This window comes from Spea bombifrons, chromosome 7, assembly GCF_027358695.1.
Source record: "Spea bombifrons isolate aSpeBom1 chromosome 7, aSpeBom1.2.pri, whole genome shotgun sequence".
NCBI lineage: Eukaryota > Metazoa > Chordata > Amphibia > Anura > Pelobatidae > Spea > Spea bombifrons.
Genome location: NC_071093.1, coordinates 33468882 through 33483452, shown reverse-complemented (window position 1 = coordinate 33483452; position 14571 = coordinate 33468882). Strand labels below are relative to the sequence as shown.

The following is a 14571-nucleotide window of genomic DNA, read 5'->3' as shown; positions in this document are numbered from 1 at the left end:
TGTGCTACAAAAGAAAGGGGACAAGGTTAGGAATAGAAAAGCTTATAGCCAAGAAGGTGGTTAAATGTTGTTTTTTTCTGGAGACACAGAATATATAGGCAGCTGCTTTTAGGATGAATTGAAGAGATGACGATCTTGGAGCAGGTAGAGCAATAAGGAAGTTGTAAAATTAGGGATTAGTAAAAATATGCACATGCATGGAAGTATATGTTGATTGACAACTAAACTGATTTTGGCGGTAGTGGCAAACATTGGTAATTTATACATTTTGTGAACGTTTTGGCATAGTCATTTATGGGAATATTCATCTAAGTATATACACTTTTTAAAATAACTCATTATCACCATTCAGCAAGGGTAAAAATAAATGGTTCACCAATATGGTACTCTTCCTGCAACTAGTCACCTTCACCCACCGAAGCATTGCTTTACTGAATTCCCTAATTCTGCTCCTGAGTGCAGTGCATGGTGAGACAACTATCACACATCAAGTACCGTCAAGAACAAACCTTCATGCTTCTTGACAATTAGGCATTGGGAGACAAAAATGTTTTTTGAAGAATATATTCACTGGTGATCGACAGGTGTTGGAAAATATTTCTATGCAGCAAAAGCATTTGAGGACAATGATTCTACTGTCAAAATAATGACTTCAGAGTTTTCTAAATGTCAGTATAAAGCTGTTTTTCCTTTGCGCAAGTTAAACAATGCAGCAGCATCTCAACTGTAGGGAAGGATTCGCAGTGGGGCTTGACCTTCCTACCAAAGGTCTTATTGAGCTAAAGAGGCAAAGCAGTTTTAGGCATCTCGGAGAACCTGATTGAATAGGAATACCGTGGGAAAAAAACATAGCTGTTTGAATCTAGAAGTCATCAAGACCCAGGTGCTCAGTAGTAAGGCAGTGAGCATATAATTAGTGAGCTAAAAATCTTGGTTCAGATGGCACACAACCCACTGTTAGAGCGACTTAGGGTGCATAAAACTGAGACTTCAAAATAAAATAGTAGATTATGAAACTTTCTAAAGTGTAATCTCTGCCTCAAAACATCTGCCAGAGGGCCTTTATTTATATTCTTCTTAGCCAGAAGGGGTTCTGCTTATTTATAGCTAGAACACCAGTTGCACCTTCAACTAGATATTGTCACCTTATAGCTATCCCATATTTCTATTGCTTGTTTTGTTCCATGTGTTTAGTCTCTTTAAATGAAGAGCTCTTGTTATTTAAACACCAACACCAGACCCACATTTTCAGTCATTCTTGATTTATGTTCTCTATTGTTTTTGTATGAATAAGATCTTATGCTACTTAAACAATTTAATGTATTATGGTTGGCCATCTAACTGCACTTATTAAAGAAGCAAAGTAAATGAATACACCCAGACTTTAACTAGTTCTTCCAGAGAATGCATTAATGTTTAAGGCTCTCAGTTGAATTCCTCGTTTTTACAATAAGAGGTCTACTTAACAAAGAACACTTATCAGACGAGGTTAGACGAGTACAATTTCATCCAAAATCGCAGATCTTAAAAACATGAAGTTAAACTGGCTGCTCCCATGGTTTACACACGAAATGGGGCTCTAATTAGGATAAATTACTTACTTTAATATGTCAACACAATTCCATAGGTTTATTTAATGTATGAACTGTAAAATGTAAGATTTGGGAAATGTGCCCAACTTGCACTTTCCTTTCTTTTACTAAGTATATCTTGAAACTCTAACCCATCGTACAGTTCTCTGCTCCAGAAATATCTGATTATACTATGCCTGTCATCCATTTGCCCACCTTTGTTTCCCCATCAGTCTGTAGCGTGATCCTTGGGCCACCACAGTCCCATGCCAGTATGCTGCCCACATAGAAGAGTTCGTAGACAGAACTTCTTTAACAAGGGGTGGAGGCCAAGGCCCTAGATTGACAGTAGGCTGATAAATTTGGAAGCCATTCTCACAGTCATTGTTCAGTTTATGTGGCTCTTGCTAACATTGCTCTGGGTTCAAATAGCAGTTCTGGATTCCAAAAGCAATATTTTGTCTACTCTACTGTCTTTTTTCCCATCTGCCAAGCATTCACCTGTATGCTGCTCTATTCCCAATATGTTCTTTATAATGTGTGTTTGTGGGTTGCTGTGTGTGTGTGTGTCTGTGTGTCTGTGTGTGTATATATATATACGGTAAAATGATTGACCTTTATTGGTTGGTGTCCTCCAGAAATCATTGATTGTTTGATGGATATATGCCTAGGAGGTGATTAAAATCCTTGGGGTTTGCTCTGATCTGCTTTATTTATCAGCGTTAAATGTCACGGATTCCAGACAGTACAGGTCGTAATAAAAAGCGCATGATGGGAGTCTCAACAATTAGTCATAAAACATTAGCCTTTAGACTTCTGGATCATATAAGGAGGGTTTAGTTTATATGTTGCTTGTCCTTGTGTTTTGTGACAGATATACATCGAATGTGCCGATAGGAATGAACAGGCTTTTTATTGCACATTACCTTTTGGTAGAATCCTGAAAGCAATGGAGCAGCTACGTAGCTGAATCTCAATGATATGGAATATTTTGCTTGTGTATTCTACATCATTGCACATCCTTGATCTGGAGTTTCCTTGTAAAAGGGTGCCATCAACCTCACAGCTTTTCATTTATTAGAACTGCTTTTGGCTTGTGATTTCTCTTTGGCAATCAGTGTCATGGCTTTAAGGGTATTTAGTTTACAAGCCAGGGAAGCTGAGACGTGCAGCAGCCTGTGGCAGAGCCAACATCATCTAATCAATTGCCTGACCTGACGTTATCTCCCTTTCCTCACCCTCAGCTAATTAACAAAATAAGCAACTTAACAATAGAAGAGAAATAACTTAATGGGAGAAATAATCACGAAAATCCAGATAAAAGAAGTTAATATACCCTTCTCCATGGTTATACAGAGAGCGCCCCCATATGTATATTACAGGTAGTGGGTCAGATCCCGTCTGCTAGTATATGACCGCCGCCTGGATACCCGGAGCCACTCGCCACGATTGCTGAGAGTGTAGTGTACAGTCGCATGTATACAGCAGGGGGCCTGATTGGACATATAGACCATCATACAGATCTGCTTTAACACTGTGAGCACCAAAAGGATATACCGTATATTGTCCCACTGGCAAGATTTCTTTGCTTGGGACGGATAGGGTTAACACTGGGAGACTTAAGGATGCACCGGTAGTTATGTATGAACAATATTTCTACTGTGGTAGAAACTGAGCCTCTTGCAGCATTCATTTCATTGGTTGCTATGGCGACTGCACTTCTTTCTTTTTTTGGTTTACACTAAAATCGATCTTTATACATTACCCCCTGGTTGCCTTATGTAACGTGTTAACTCTTTAGGTGCCAGACATACGTAAGTCACTTAACAGCTTTCAGAAACATGTGCATGGAAGGTGAGTTTTCTCACAAGATCGCCCAGCTGTTACCCAGTAAAAAGAATTTTACCCACTGAACTGTAAACAAAGTTTACTTTTCATTATAAAGCAACACTTTGTATAATTTGTTTTGCCTAAAAATTGTTGAAATTTACATAAATTAAGGGAAAAAAGATCCGTATTACAAACTCCAGTGAAGAGATGGCTTGCTGCTAACTAATTACCCACAGATGGCATATGAAGATTGTTTATTTGCTTCTGTTGTTGCAGAATTTTCTATTAATTTGGCGCTTCCTCACTCATAATGATTGACGCCATCATGAATATGGATGCCGCTGGATGATTCAATCTCATGCTCACTGCTACATTGTAACCTAATGAGTACTGGGCTGGTTATCAAAAGGCATGTTAAAGGGCAGGATAAGTGCTGCATCTCGCAGAGATCTAACAACCTCTTAACCACATCTTTATCACATTTATTAGAATTGTCAGTTAGAGTAGGTAGAGGCCCACATCAGTTCCTGCCGCCAGATCCTTCTCTAACAATGTTTGATTCTGTGCAGAGACCAACTGCAGTCACAAAAGTACAATATTTAATATGTGACGACCACTTGGTGATGTTTGCTTCACTGGAATGTTGACATGAGCAGTGTTCTTTGCGGGGGTCATAGCCAAGGCAGAATTTTCTTTTAGGTAGACTAGATGTGTCGCATGATTACCGTCTTCTATGGAGACAAAATGGGAGGAGCCATGCATAATGGGTGGGGTCTGTGTTGTAGGGAAGCAGAGTGGGAGGGGATTCATTATAGCACTACACACTCTTGCCTTTGCTTCCACCAATTTTAGCTTTGCTAATTTCCTCTTGTTGCAACTATGTCCAAAGCTATGCTTGTAGTGTTTGTGGCTAGTATAACTCGAGCCCTGCCCGGAGGATTTACCCCCCCATACCCCGGTCATTGCTGTTTAGAGTGGGGAGAGTGTCTGTTACCTGTCTACTCCAAGGACTTTGGGATGTTTTAAGTGCCTTCACTGAGAGGCAGGGTTGTCTTTAAACTTGATATGGCCCAGAGGAAGATCTACCCATACTCCAATCCAAAAGTACCTGAGTGGAGGTCCGAGCAGCTACTGGCAGAGACCTCTCCACTAACACTTTCTCTGCGGCCTGTGTTATGCTCAAGGCTGATGACATATATGATGACATATCTCAGCACCCTCCAACAGTATACACACATGGGGTGCACAGGACACAAAGGTCTGTCACATTGGAAAGGTCCTTGTCAGCAGGTGTATGGTGGTTGTTTAGGGTGCCCAATGGACAACGTGAGAGCTGTGTCCTCTACAACTGCTCTACGGGAATTATGCTTTCTCTCATCCTGAGTGGAGGGATATTAAAACTAGGCTGCTTGATATTGAAAGTGTAACCTGGAAGATTTGGGAGCCATTTCTTCTATTACCTGCCGGTAGTTATAAGAATCGGGCAGCAGCAGGACGCTGAGCTGCACTTGAACCGTTTGCCTATGATAACAAGTGCTGGGATGCATAAATAATATATTTACTCTTTGCATTAAAATTCATACCCCTAGAACAGTTTGTGTATACCAAAGGGCATCGTCATGGAATTATTGAGTAGTCACACTCACACGTAGGCTGTATATGGATTAGACTTCTAATGGTCAGAAAGTTCTGTCTCCTCTTAAGCAGAGCAACAAAAACGTTTGATGGAGTTTGCCTAAAGAACCTTTTACCATCACAAACAGCTGTCTCACAAAATGAAGAATTGTATGAACCTGTCTCCTGCTCCACAGCTTTAAGTATATGATCACAGAATTATACAAGCCAGTTTGTGTCATTACTAGCATTTTACTAAATATATTAAAATCATGACTGATATGGAGTGAAGTGTGCATGATCATTTTACTAGCCGGGGTAGCTCTTTCCTTAAAATTACATATGTTTACAGAAAACGGAGAACAGACAGAACGTAGTCATGGTTTAAATTTTACCTTTGGTGGTACAATGCAAAAGTGGCATATTAGGTTTTTTAGAACCTTGTGGTCGCAGGTTCTAATCCCTGCAAGGTCAACGCAGCCCTTCATCCTTCCAACGTCAATTAACGAGTACCATTCAATTATTGTTTAGTGCTACAGAGATCTCCCATGTAACTGGCCCATTTGCCACGGAGACTTGTTCTGAGTCAGCTTGGTCATGTAGGATCTGCTCTGCACTTCTTTAAGATCATATACGATATCCCGTAGCAGCAGAATGTGATGGTTCCAAGTAGGACAATGAGCCATCTCACTTCAGCAAGGCCTAAGTCTATAAGCTAAACCTCTCCAGTGTGTTGTTTTTAGATCAATGTGAGACCCTCGGATCAATACTAGCTCCACGCAACCCATGCATGGCCACCCTACACCTATCTCCTTTTTTCGTTAACTCTTTCCATCCATGTGCGTAAGTTAGGGCTGGCTGTAATGTATGACCTGCAAATGGAATTTCACTAATGAGGAGATGCTTCGATTTGATGCAGGACATATTTTAAATAGAAATAGATTTTTAAGTAGGGACTTGAGGTCAGAGGTCACAAGAAAATACAGCAGTTTTGGAATACATTACCAGAACAAACCATTATTGGTTAGGTAAAGAAGCAGGCAATAATAGGTAAAGGTGCTGCTTTTCTGGAGTTTTGTTTGAAGCTTACTGTCCTTTCTCTCTCATTCTTTCATACGGCATAGATCCTCCAAAGGTAGGAAAAGCTGCACACACTTTCACTTCCAGCAAAATAACTAATTGGAGCCTCTGGCCATATCTGCATATTGTAACAAGCTGGAAGCGTCCTTAGACTTGACCTTTATATAACACTGTTGATTGTAAAAGCAGATGCAGAAGGGTTTAGCCGTAGCTTCGGTTTACGGATGTATTTAGCAAATAAGCCTGGGTTCAGCCATTAAGTACAAACTCAATAAAATTGTCCATTCGATTGACCTCAGCAATGTTTACCGAGCTTGAAATTGTTTAATTGGTTCAACTAACGTCAATTTAAAGATGATTGTGCTTTTCTGAACTTTAATACATTCTATGAGCTCGCTCAAAAACAATTACTTGGCTCCGGTCACTGGCTTCTTAAATCTGTAGGAACGCGATGTGCCAGTTCACCCTAGAGATACCGAACATAGTCTATTGTAATGGGTTATTGCTGTTTATTCTGGGTATGGCTTATTCTGTCGTAATGGGTTATAGTTTAGGTGCTCTTTATAATGGTATATCATCCATGGCACGTCATAGTCATTGGAAATCACACTTTTTTTTTTATAACTTGTGGTATTGAGAAATTGTTGCATATTTAGAAAAAGTATTACTTTTCATGAAATTTGGTACAAGTATACTTATATATATATAAGTGTGAGCTTAATTTAGTTAGAAAATGCAATTTCTGTCTCATCACCTGGCACCCAGGAAGCTTTAGTATGCTTTAGCACTCACATTTAAGTCGATCTGAGCTCTGCTCCCATTGAAATCAGTGGGAATAACAGCAGCCAATCATATACATCCTAGCAAAACACAAGTGCTCCAATAGCATAAATGTGGTTGTCTGATGCTACTCCCAATGTTTTTAAAGGGAGCTCAGTTGCTATCGACTAGAACGGGAGTTCTACCAAGCATGTGCAAGAAGCATGCTAAGGCGTGCTCCCTGCTATAAGTAGAGTTAGCTGAGAAAGAAGAACATTATTGACAGTAAGGACTGTAAAGCTCTGGAATGCACTACGATGGAGGTGGGGGACGAATGTACAATCTGCATTCTAATTCTTCCCAAAGGTGTTCATTGGGATTGAAGTCAGGACTCTCTACGGGCCACTCGAGTTCCTCCACATAAAACTCACCAAACCATGTCTTTATGGCTCCTCAAATATTGTTACATTATACAACTTGCATGCTAGTCATACCCAATTAAATGAAATGAAAATATATTATTTTTCAGGGAGAGTGAAACACAAAAATAGTTATACAGGAAAATAAAGTTGGTTGGTGGAATAATAAATGAAATAAATATTTCCGTATGGGACTTTTTCTTTTATAGGTGTGCTGTAAAAACTATTTTGTTAATGCACATGAATTTACAGTAGCACTAAGCACATAAATACATTATTTTTCTTATTTTGTTTAAGGAATTATAGGAATAGGGATAGTCTTTAATAAAACGTAGCACCCTAGGGAGAATTTTATAGTGACATAGACTATAGGAATTTCTGTTATGCATTACTCTAGATTGTAAATTGTTTGACCAGGACCCTCCTCCCCTGTTTTTTTCTGTAAGTCTAATTGTTATATACTACTTGTCATGTCTTGTTTACCCAATGTATATAAAACAATAAATAATATTAATGTTATTTTGAGGTATACCTTCCCTTTAAGCGGATTCCTAATCTACGATGGTAGTATTATATGCACTTATCTCAGATTTAAGAGATCAAGACTTGTTTTCACAAACAGAATGGGATATCCAATCGATAGAGAACACGTTAAAATTGTGCAATCTCTATAGCAACCAGCTCAATGATTGCTTCATTTTCATCATTTCTCACCACCAGAATTGCTCTTTATACGTGGCCCCAATAGTATCATGGTACCTATGTCTCAATGAGGGGTTAAATGGGTTGTTCAACCTCATTGCTAAGGTTCTGATGTTGGCAATTCTGAGATTTCTGCAATCACCTTCAAGTCAATAGTTAGCAATAAAGATCACTGGGATTTATTCACTATTGAAAGTTGTCAGGAGAGTTGGAAAGTGAGTTACAGTTTCATTTCCCTGACTTCACTTTACATTATGAAGGGGCAGCCCCACTGACCTTCTGCTCCTAAAAATAGCATGGTAAGCATATTTCTTTAAGGCCCCCTCACTGATTAAACTCAACATTATGCAGGGTCAGCTCAGCCCTTATTTCTGGGATAAACGGCAGTGGTGGACCCACAACACTCCAGCAGACCCTCTAACAATCTCCTGCTTCAATGATGAACCCAACTGTGGCGAAACAGCTGGACAATATGGACAGCAAACACCCCTGCCTATAAAAGTAGTTTGGAACTTCATGCCCATTCCATTCCATGCTTAAAATTATTCCTAAATGTTATTGACCTAAATAGAATCACAACCTTTATCGCTAAGCCTAACAGTGTAAGTTACCTAGCAGGAAGGATTTATAAGGTTTGCAATTTTTTTCTTTATCAGTTGAGTTACTAAGTAATTCTTGTCTTAGGCAAAGAGGTATAGAATATTTACTGCCACAGGCAGAATTTCATTAGCAATAAAATCCTTACCCCGGTTTATTTATCTCAGATGTTTTTAGTACAGTCTATGGGAATTTGGAGATAACATCAGACACAGCATTTGTCAAGTCATAGAGTCCGTCAATGCAGTTTCTTCCTATTTTGTTACAATAGCTACATTATTTATATTATTTTTACCTCTTAATAAATTCACTGTAATGCCTTACTTTGCAAATAAATAACCTATTGTATTGTATTTCTACTGCTGACAGAGGCAACAAGCTAGCAACCACATCTGGTGACACAACAGTTCGAATTTGGGATTTTGCAAAGTCCGAATGCGTCCTGACGTTGGAAGGGCACACACATGCAGTTTGGGGCTGTTCATGGCACACGTGCGGGGATTTCCTGGCCTCCTGTTCCTTGGATAACAACAGCAAAATATGGGATATCAACAGGTGAGTGCATTGATCATCTGCTTGTACAAGTGTCCAGATGTCTTTATGTCATTTTGGAGGTTGAGGTACTTGGGAAAGCTGTTCAATGATTACATACAGCCTTTTCAATGCGCATTATGTGCTCAGAGAGATATATTTATACTCAACATTTAGTTTATTAATTGTAGCCAAGGAAAAAATAATAGTCGTTGAGTATCCTTTTCAGTTCTTCTGAACAAAGTAGAAAGGGAAGCTACAAATGCATCTAGCCCAGCAACATTATGTTATAGACCTCAGTCTGCAAAATAATTCACAGATATTTTCTTAGCACATAATCAATCAATGTACCTTATCGTATCAGGATCTTTTACTGAAACCATGAAAATGTTTTGTTCTGTAAAGTTGTCTTTAGGTTTTACAGATGAGCTGTGGTGTGACACCCTGGTGGAAATGTCTCTTTTTTAAAGGTGATGTTACCCTTGGAGAAAACATTAATTTCACAAATATATTAAGAAATTAAACCTTAACAGAGCTGTTTATTCTTTAATCTACAGATTTAATGACAGAAAAACTTCCCTGTGTCTTCTGCAACAAGCTATTCATGTGTGCTTTTGTATCAGATGACATTGAGTCTTCTCAGGAAAAATATTTACTTAAATAATTATTTCTGCATTCAGCAGTACTAGAAATGATGTTCCACTTAGCTATGAACATGTGATATTCAGCAGAATAGGTGGAACAGCACCTCGAAATGCTTTTGTATCCGTTTGTGCTGAAAAAACACAAGGAACATGTAACAAAGCCTCATTAGGCAACCGCAGGCCCTATGAAGAGTATCTGGTTAGTGGGCTAGTGGTCATGCTGCGTTCTGTTGTGTGCTTGGTAGTACGGACATTTTTCCCAGAGGAGCACCAGGACCAGGAGCTCTGAGGACCAGACCGACTACCCACCTTGTAGCCAGGTATTAGCAAGAGATATTCGGCAATGACGGCCAGGGGGCATTCACCCTGGTTCCTGTAACAGAAACAGTACCTGCGGAGGTCTGATCTTTGCATATACCAATCTATCACTGAGAAGGAACTGCCTTCCAGCAATTTTTTCCTGGCGTAGTAGAGCCTTATCTCACCGTGGGCCATGATTGCTATATTAAGTCTACTGTCTACCTGAAAAAAAATCCATACTATAGTCTGCCAGCACTAACACTATACTAGAGAAGATTTCAGGAGCAGAAAACAGTCTGCTTTGCAGTCTCAGATCCCAGTAAACGTTTCCATGAGACATGCTGTTCTTTTCTTACTTATAAGCTCCTGGTGTCACAAGTTTAGTGAATGAACCCTGGCAGATACAGGGCAGCTGCGCACGGTCAGGCGTGCCTAAACACTGTATTCTTTATCATGTGCTGCAGGAGTCCCATTGCATTTCTCTGAGGCAGCTGGGTTCAAGATTGAACCCAGTGGCATCCTGGTCCTGCAATTTGCAAGGAGCCGTGAGACACATCAGGGTGCCGTCTACAGCAAAGGGGCACCACTAGCCATGGAGTCTACAATATCCCAATGCACAAAAATAAAATAAGGGCATGAAGTCTTTTTTAAATCATAAAGATGCCCTTGACTGTTTTTTACATTTATACCTACAGCTATTATAGCTCGTTCATGTTTTTTTTTTTTTTTTTTATCATTCGCGATGTGAAAATTCAATTTTCATTGTGAGTTACAGTAATTGGTTACAATTCACCAGAATCCCAGAGGTTTCTTCATCCTCGAGGAATGGCGCAACTTTACCTTCAGTAAGAGCAAGTCTGTTCAGACCTTCTGACAGCCAAGGTTAAAACGGATCAAGTCCACAGTGACCTTTCTCTCATATTTTTCTAGTTCTAAGTAAGACATCGAGAAGGGAGCTTGTAAGTGTCATCCATCAAATGCAAGATTGTGAGAAAACATAATAAAACTTTAAAATACCAAAGGTGTGCAGCAGCATATCACAGCCGTGCTGGCAACTGTCTCTTTTCTAACAGGCTGTGATAAACAGTAAATAAGAAATAGCCACTAAATAACTGCCTTACCAAATGTAATCTCTGTCCTCAGCAGCTGAAAAAGAATGTCGTATTTCACCAAGAAGCTCATTTCATAGTATGATAACGCTGAACTCATCCGCAACAAATATGCCATTTCTGGCCAGGATCGCTCTAGACCAATTCATGCACTGGCATGAGTTTAAAGCAGCCGTGCACAGTTAATCAGGAAACGTCTTTTCCTTGGGTGGAATTAACCCAAGAATGGTGTCTGCCAGTGGGAAAACATATTCTCATAGGGCTAGTGGGTCCCCATGCCTCCTGCGGATGGACCAGTGTGTGTCTATTGAATACATTGCATTAAAATTTAGGACATTTCCATCTCTGTCACCAATAGGCAGCAATTTGGTGGCCACACATTTTCCTTTGCAGATTGTGCTTGTGTTGAGAGTGTTTCCATGCCAGACCAGGTGGATTAGGAATGGATGACAGGGTCAAGAACCTCTGTATTTTTTAGTATTGTGTCGAAGTAGCTGAGGTCCTACAAAGGTTGCTGTGTGGTGGATATCAAGTAAAGCCCACAAAAGACTGAGTGACATTTAAGCCAAGGCCACCACTTGTCAATTCAAAGAGGCCCAGAGTCATTAACCCGCTGCCCCCTTGGCAGCCTTCATCTGAGTGGACCCCATAAACCTTCTCCCAATGCCGCAAGGGAAACAAGGAAGGGAATGAGCAGAATTGAGGAGATGTGGCACCCTCCACCTTGGCCTCCTTGCCAAAATTACAGGCTGCGGCAGACTCTTGTTTACATAGCATTGCTAAATAGATATGATCAAGCATCTGTGACTCATTTCACTTTGAAAATATCTGCAGTCTGCCGATTATCAAAGTCTGTGCTACGTCATTTGCAAACATAGTCTCTCATTATCGAAATAGGCAGTGAATGGGGAAGGATGGACACTAGGTTTCCTTTGACAATACCTTTTTTGTTCTTTAGTTATTTTGCTGTTCATAGTAATCAAGCCACAAATTGTATTCCTTTCTCGCTAGATAATGGTGATAGTTCTCTAGGCAGTAATGCTTTTTCTTTTTAGAGCTGTACTCTTTAATGATCTGCTCAGATGCTTGGACTTAGACATTTCAAAAATGTCATCCTTGCCAAAGAGCTTTTGTGTTTTTATTCTAGAAAAGGAAAAGATGAAGGTATAACAATGTGATCCCCATAACCATTACATGTGTCCCATAAAGGATCTTACCGCTGGTTACAAAGAGCACATTCAGCCTAGGCTTTTACCTTAATGCTCTAGAATGTTTCAGGTCGGTGGGCATACCATGGCCCGCGATACTAATGGGGTACTTTTATTTAAGGCCATTTCCATTAATAAAAGTAAATGTGAAGCCATTTTGCTTTAATGGATTCTAAGCAATCTGTTTGAACAGTAGACTAAAGGAAGCTGCTTACTCTTACGTCTGGTTTTATACAGAAGGTGTACACAGGTTAACCAGGTGTAAAGTAGAGCATGTAAATAGTACAAAAAAAACTCTTTGCAATCTTCTAGGGCAAAACAATGTCATTGGTGCAGTTATGTAAGGAGGCCTGGAATTCTTGTACTATCCATACAAATAAAATTTCCTATATCAAATTAAATGAGCTGCAGGTGCAGGTTGGCAGTCATAATGAATGAGACAGAAACATATTTTACATAAAGAAAAAGGGGCATTTGGATGAAGCCCAACCACCATAAGAACGTCCTTTTCATTACCTGTAGGCAACAGGTAAATGATAAAAGATGGAGGAAATAGAGACAGTAGTGTAATAACTTGCACAGACAGGGGAAGATGGCGTATTTAGTAAAATGTGATACCCTTTATTGGGCCAGCATATAAACTGATGTAGAGTCACAAGCTTTCAGGACTTCAGAGATCTTGTCTTCGGATAAAATGAATGATTACGCGGAAACTCTAGAACAGCGTAGAACATTCTATTAATTTTAATCCAAATTTGTTCAAAAGTTGAAATGTGATATAAATTAGGTTACCTCCTAGGCAGGATTACCAATTAATATTGAGAAAAGAATCTGACCACATAGGCACATTTCCAAGCAGGCAAGGTACTCCATATAATGTTTCTCAAATACCTCTGTGTATTTCATAGGGTTTACCCACTGAACTGTATTTGAAATCTATATTTTTGTAGATCTGTTAATTTAGTTACATCTACCATGGGGAAATAGCCAAAACAGCTAACCAGTAATCTGACCTGTCATAGGTAAAGTCGCTGTTATTGATTTCCCCCATTTTTGCTCTTTTCATTTAAACCTATATCTTTCAGCATGATTAGGAAAACCCCAAAGAGATTTGCTGTAAATGAAAATCTCTTTTGGAAGTGATATCGTATGTTATGCTTGATGTTTTATTATATTAAAATGACTGCACTTTTAATATCACTTGAAATATGCCTCATTTTGACACAATGGGGGTAAAACACGAATTTCTAATAGGTGGGGAATAGTGACAGTCAATAAGAAACAGGAAAAAAACATCCATCAAGAATAGGAAGCAGTTAACTTAACCTTCTGAAGTTCAATGACAAAATGTATTATTGATATTAGACATTAATTTCAATTACTGTTGCTTCTGTATTGTTCCCAAGTGCAAAGGCAAAAAATGTCACTGCGCATAGAAATTGCTTGGGAAATAATGTTCAGGCTGCTTTTTTTTGGCTATTATTCTTCATTTGTCAGTTTAATAATAGGAAGATTAACTACAATTAATCCAAATTCTATACATGTTAAAGTGTCAATGTTTGGAAGTTTAAATATCAGATCACCATTTGTTTGGCAGACTTTTCATATAAAAAAATACACGGATATGTTAAGAACACTTTTTATCCCCTGTGTGATGTGATCTTACATAGTAGCAGGGCTGTTACCCAAATCCTTTCTTTGTACTAGGTGTACCCGTTTTTTTTTTTAAAGACTGCTTCTTCAAAATGTGGAATATAATCTTAGAGCGATATAGACAGGAATTGTATATTCAATTTAAGTGGCACTCAGTCCATCAGAAGCTCATTCATCATGGTGTAAAGAAGGTATCTTCTCCTTGTCTTTTCCTGGCATTATGCAGAGGACATCAAGAAGAGCCCATAGCGTATTATTACACTGTGAAGCATGAAAGAATCAACTTCATCACAGCTCTAACTACCTCCAATACAGCTTTACTTCAAAGCTGATTAAACATTTACTGAAAGAAGAACTATTTCGGCGCATTAGCTGCTGTACCCTCATCAGGTCACAAGTACCTAACCCTTTGGGTAGTCTTTGAAGATGCAGCACATATAAAATTGTGTTTCTTTTATGCCCTCATATGATAAGAGGACAGTTATTTTGATAAATTCTAACCCTTTCAATGTCATTCATGCTTACCTTTGATCATATGTGGCACAGACTTCTCA

The 14571-nt window shown here is 39.1% G+C and overlaps 1 protein-coding gene across 2 annotated transcripts in view; it reads left to right on the top strand.

The window, feature by feature from the left end:
- The window catches only part of SPAG16 (sperm associated antigen 16), a 290439-nt gene that overhangs the window by 143816 nt on the left and 132052 nt on the right, over positions 1-14571 (top strand). For both annotated transcript variants that reach the window (XM_053470842.1, XM_053470840.1), the window contains exon 12: positions 8942-9127. In XM_053470842.1, coding sequence (XP_053326817.1) covers positions 8942-9127 — 186 coding nt within the window. The remainder of the gene's footprint in view (positions 1-8941; positions 9128-14571) is intronic.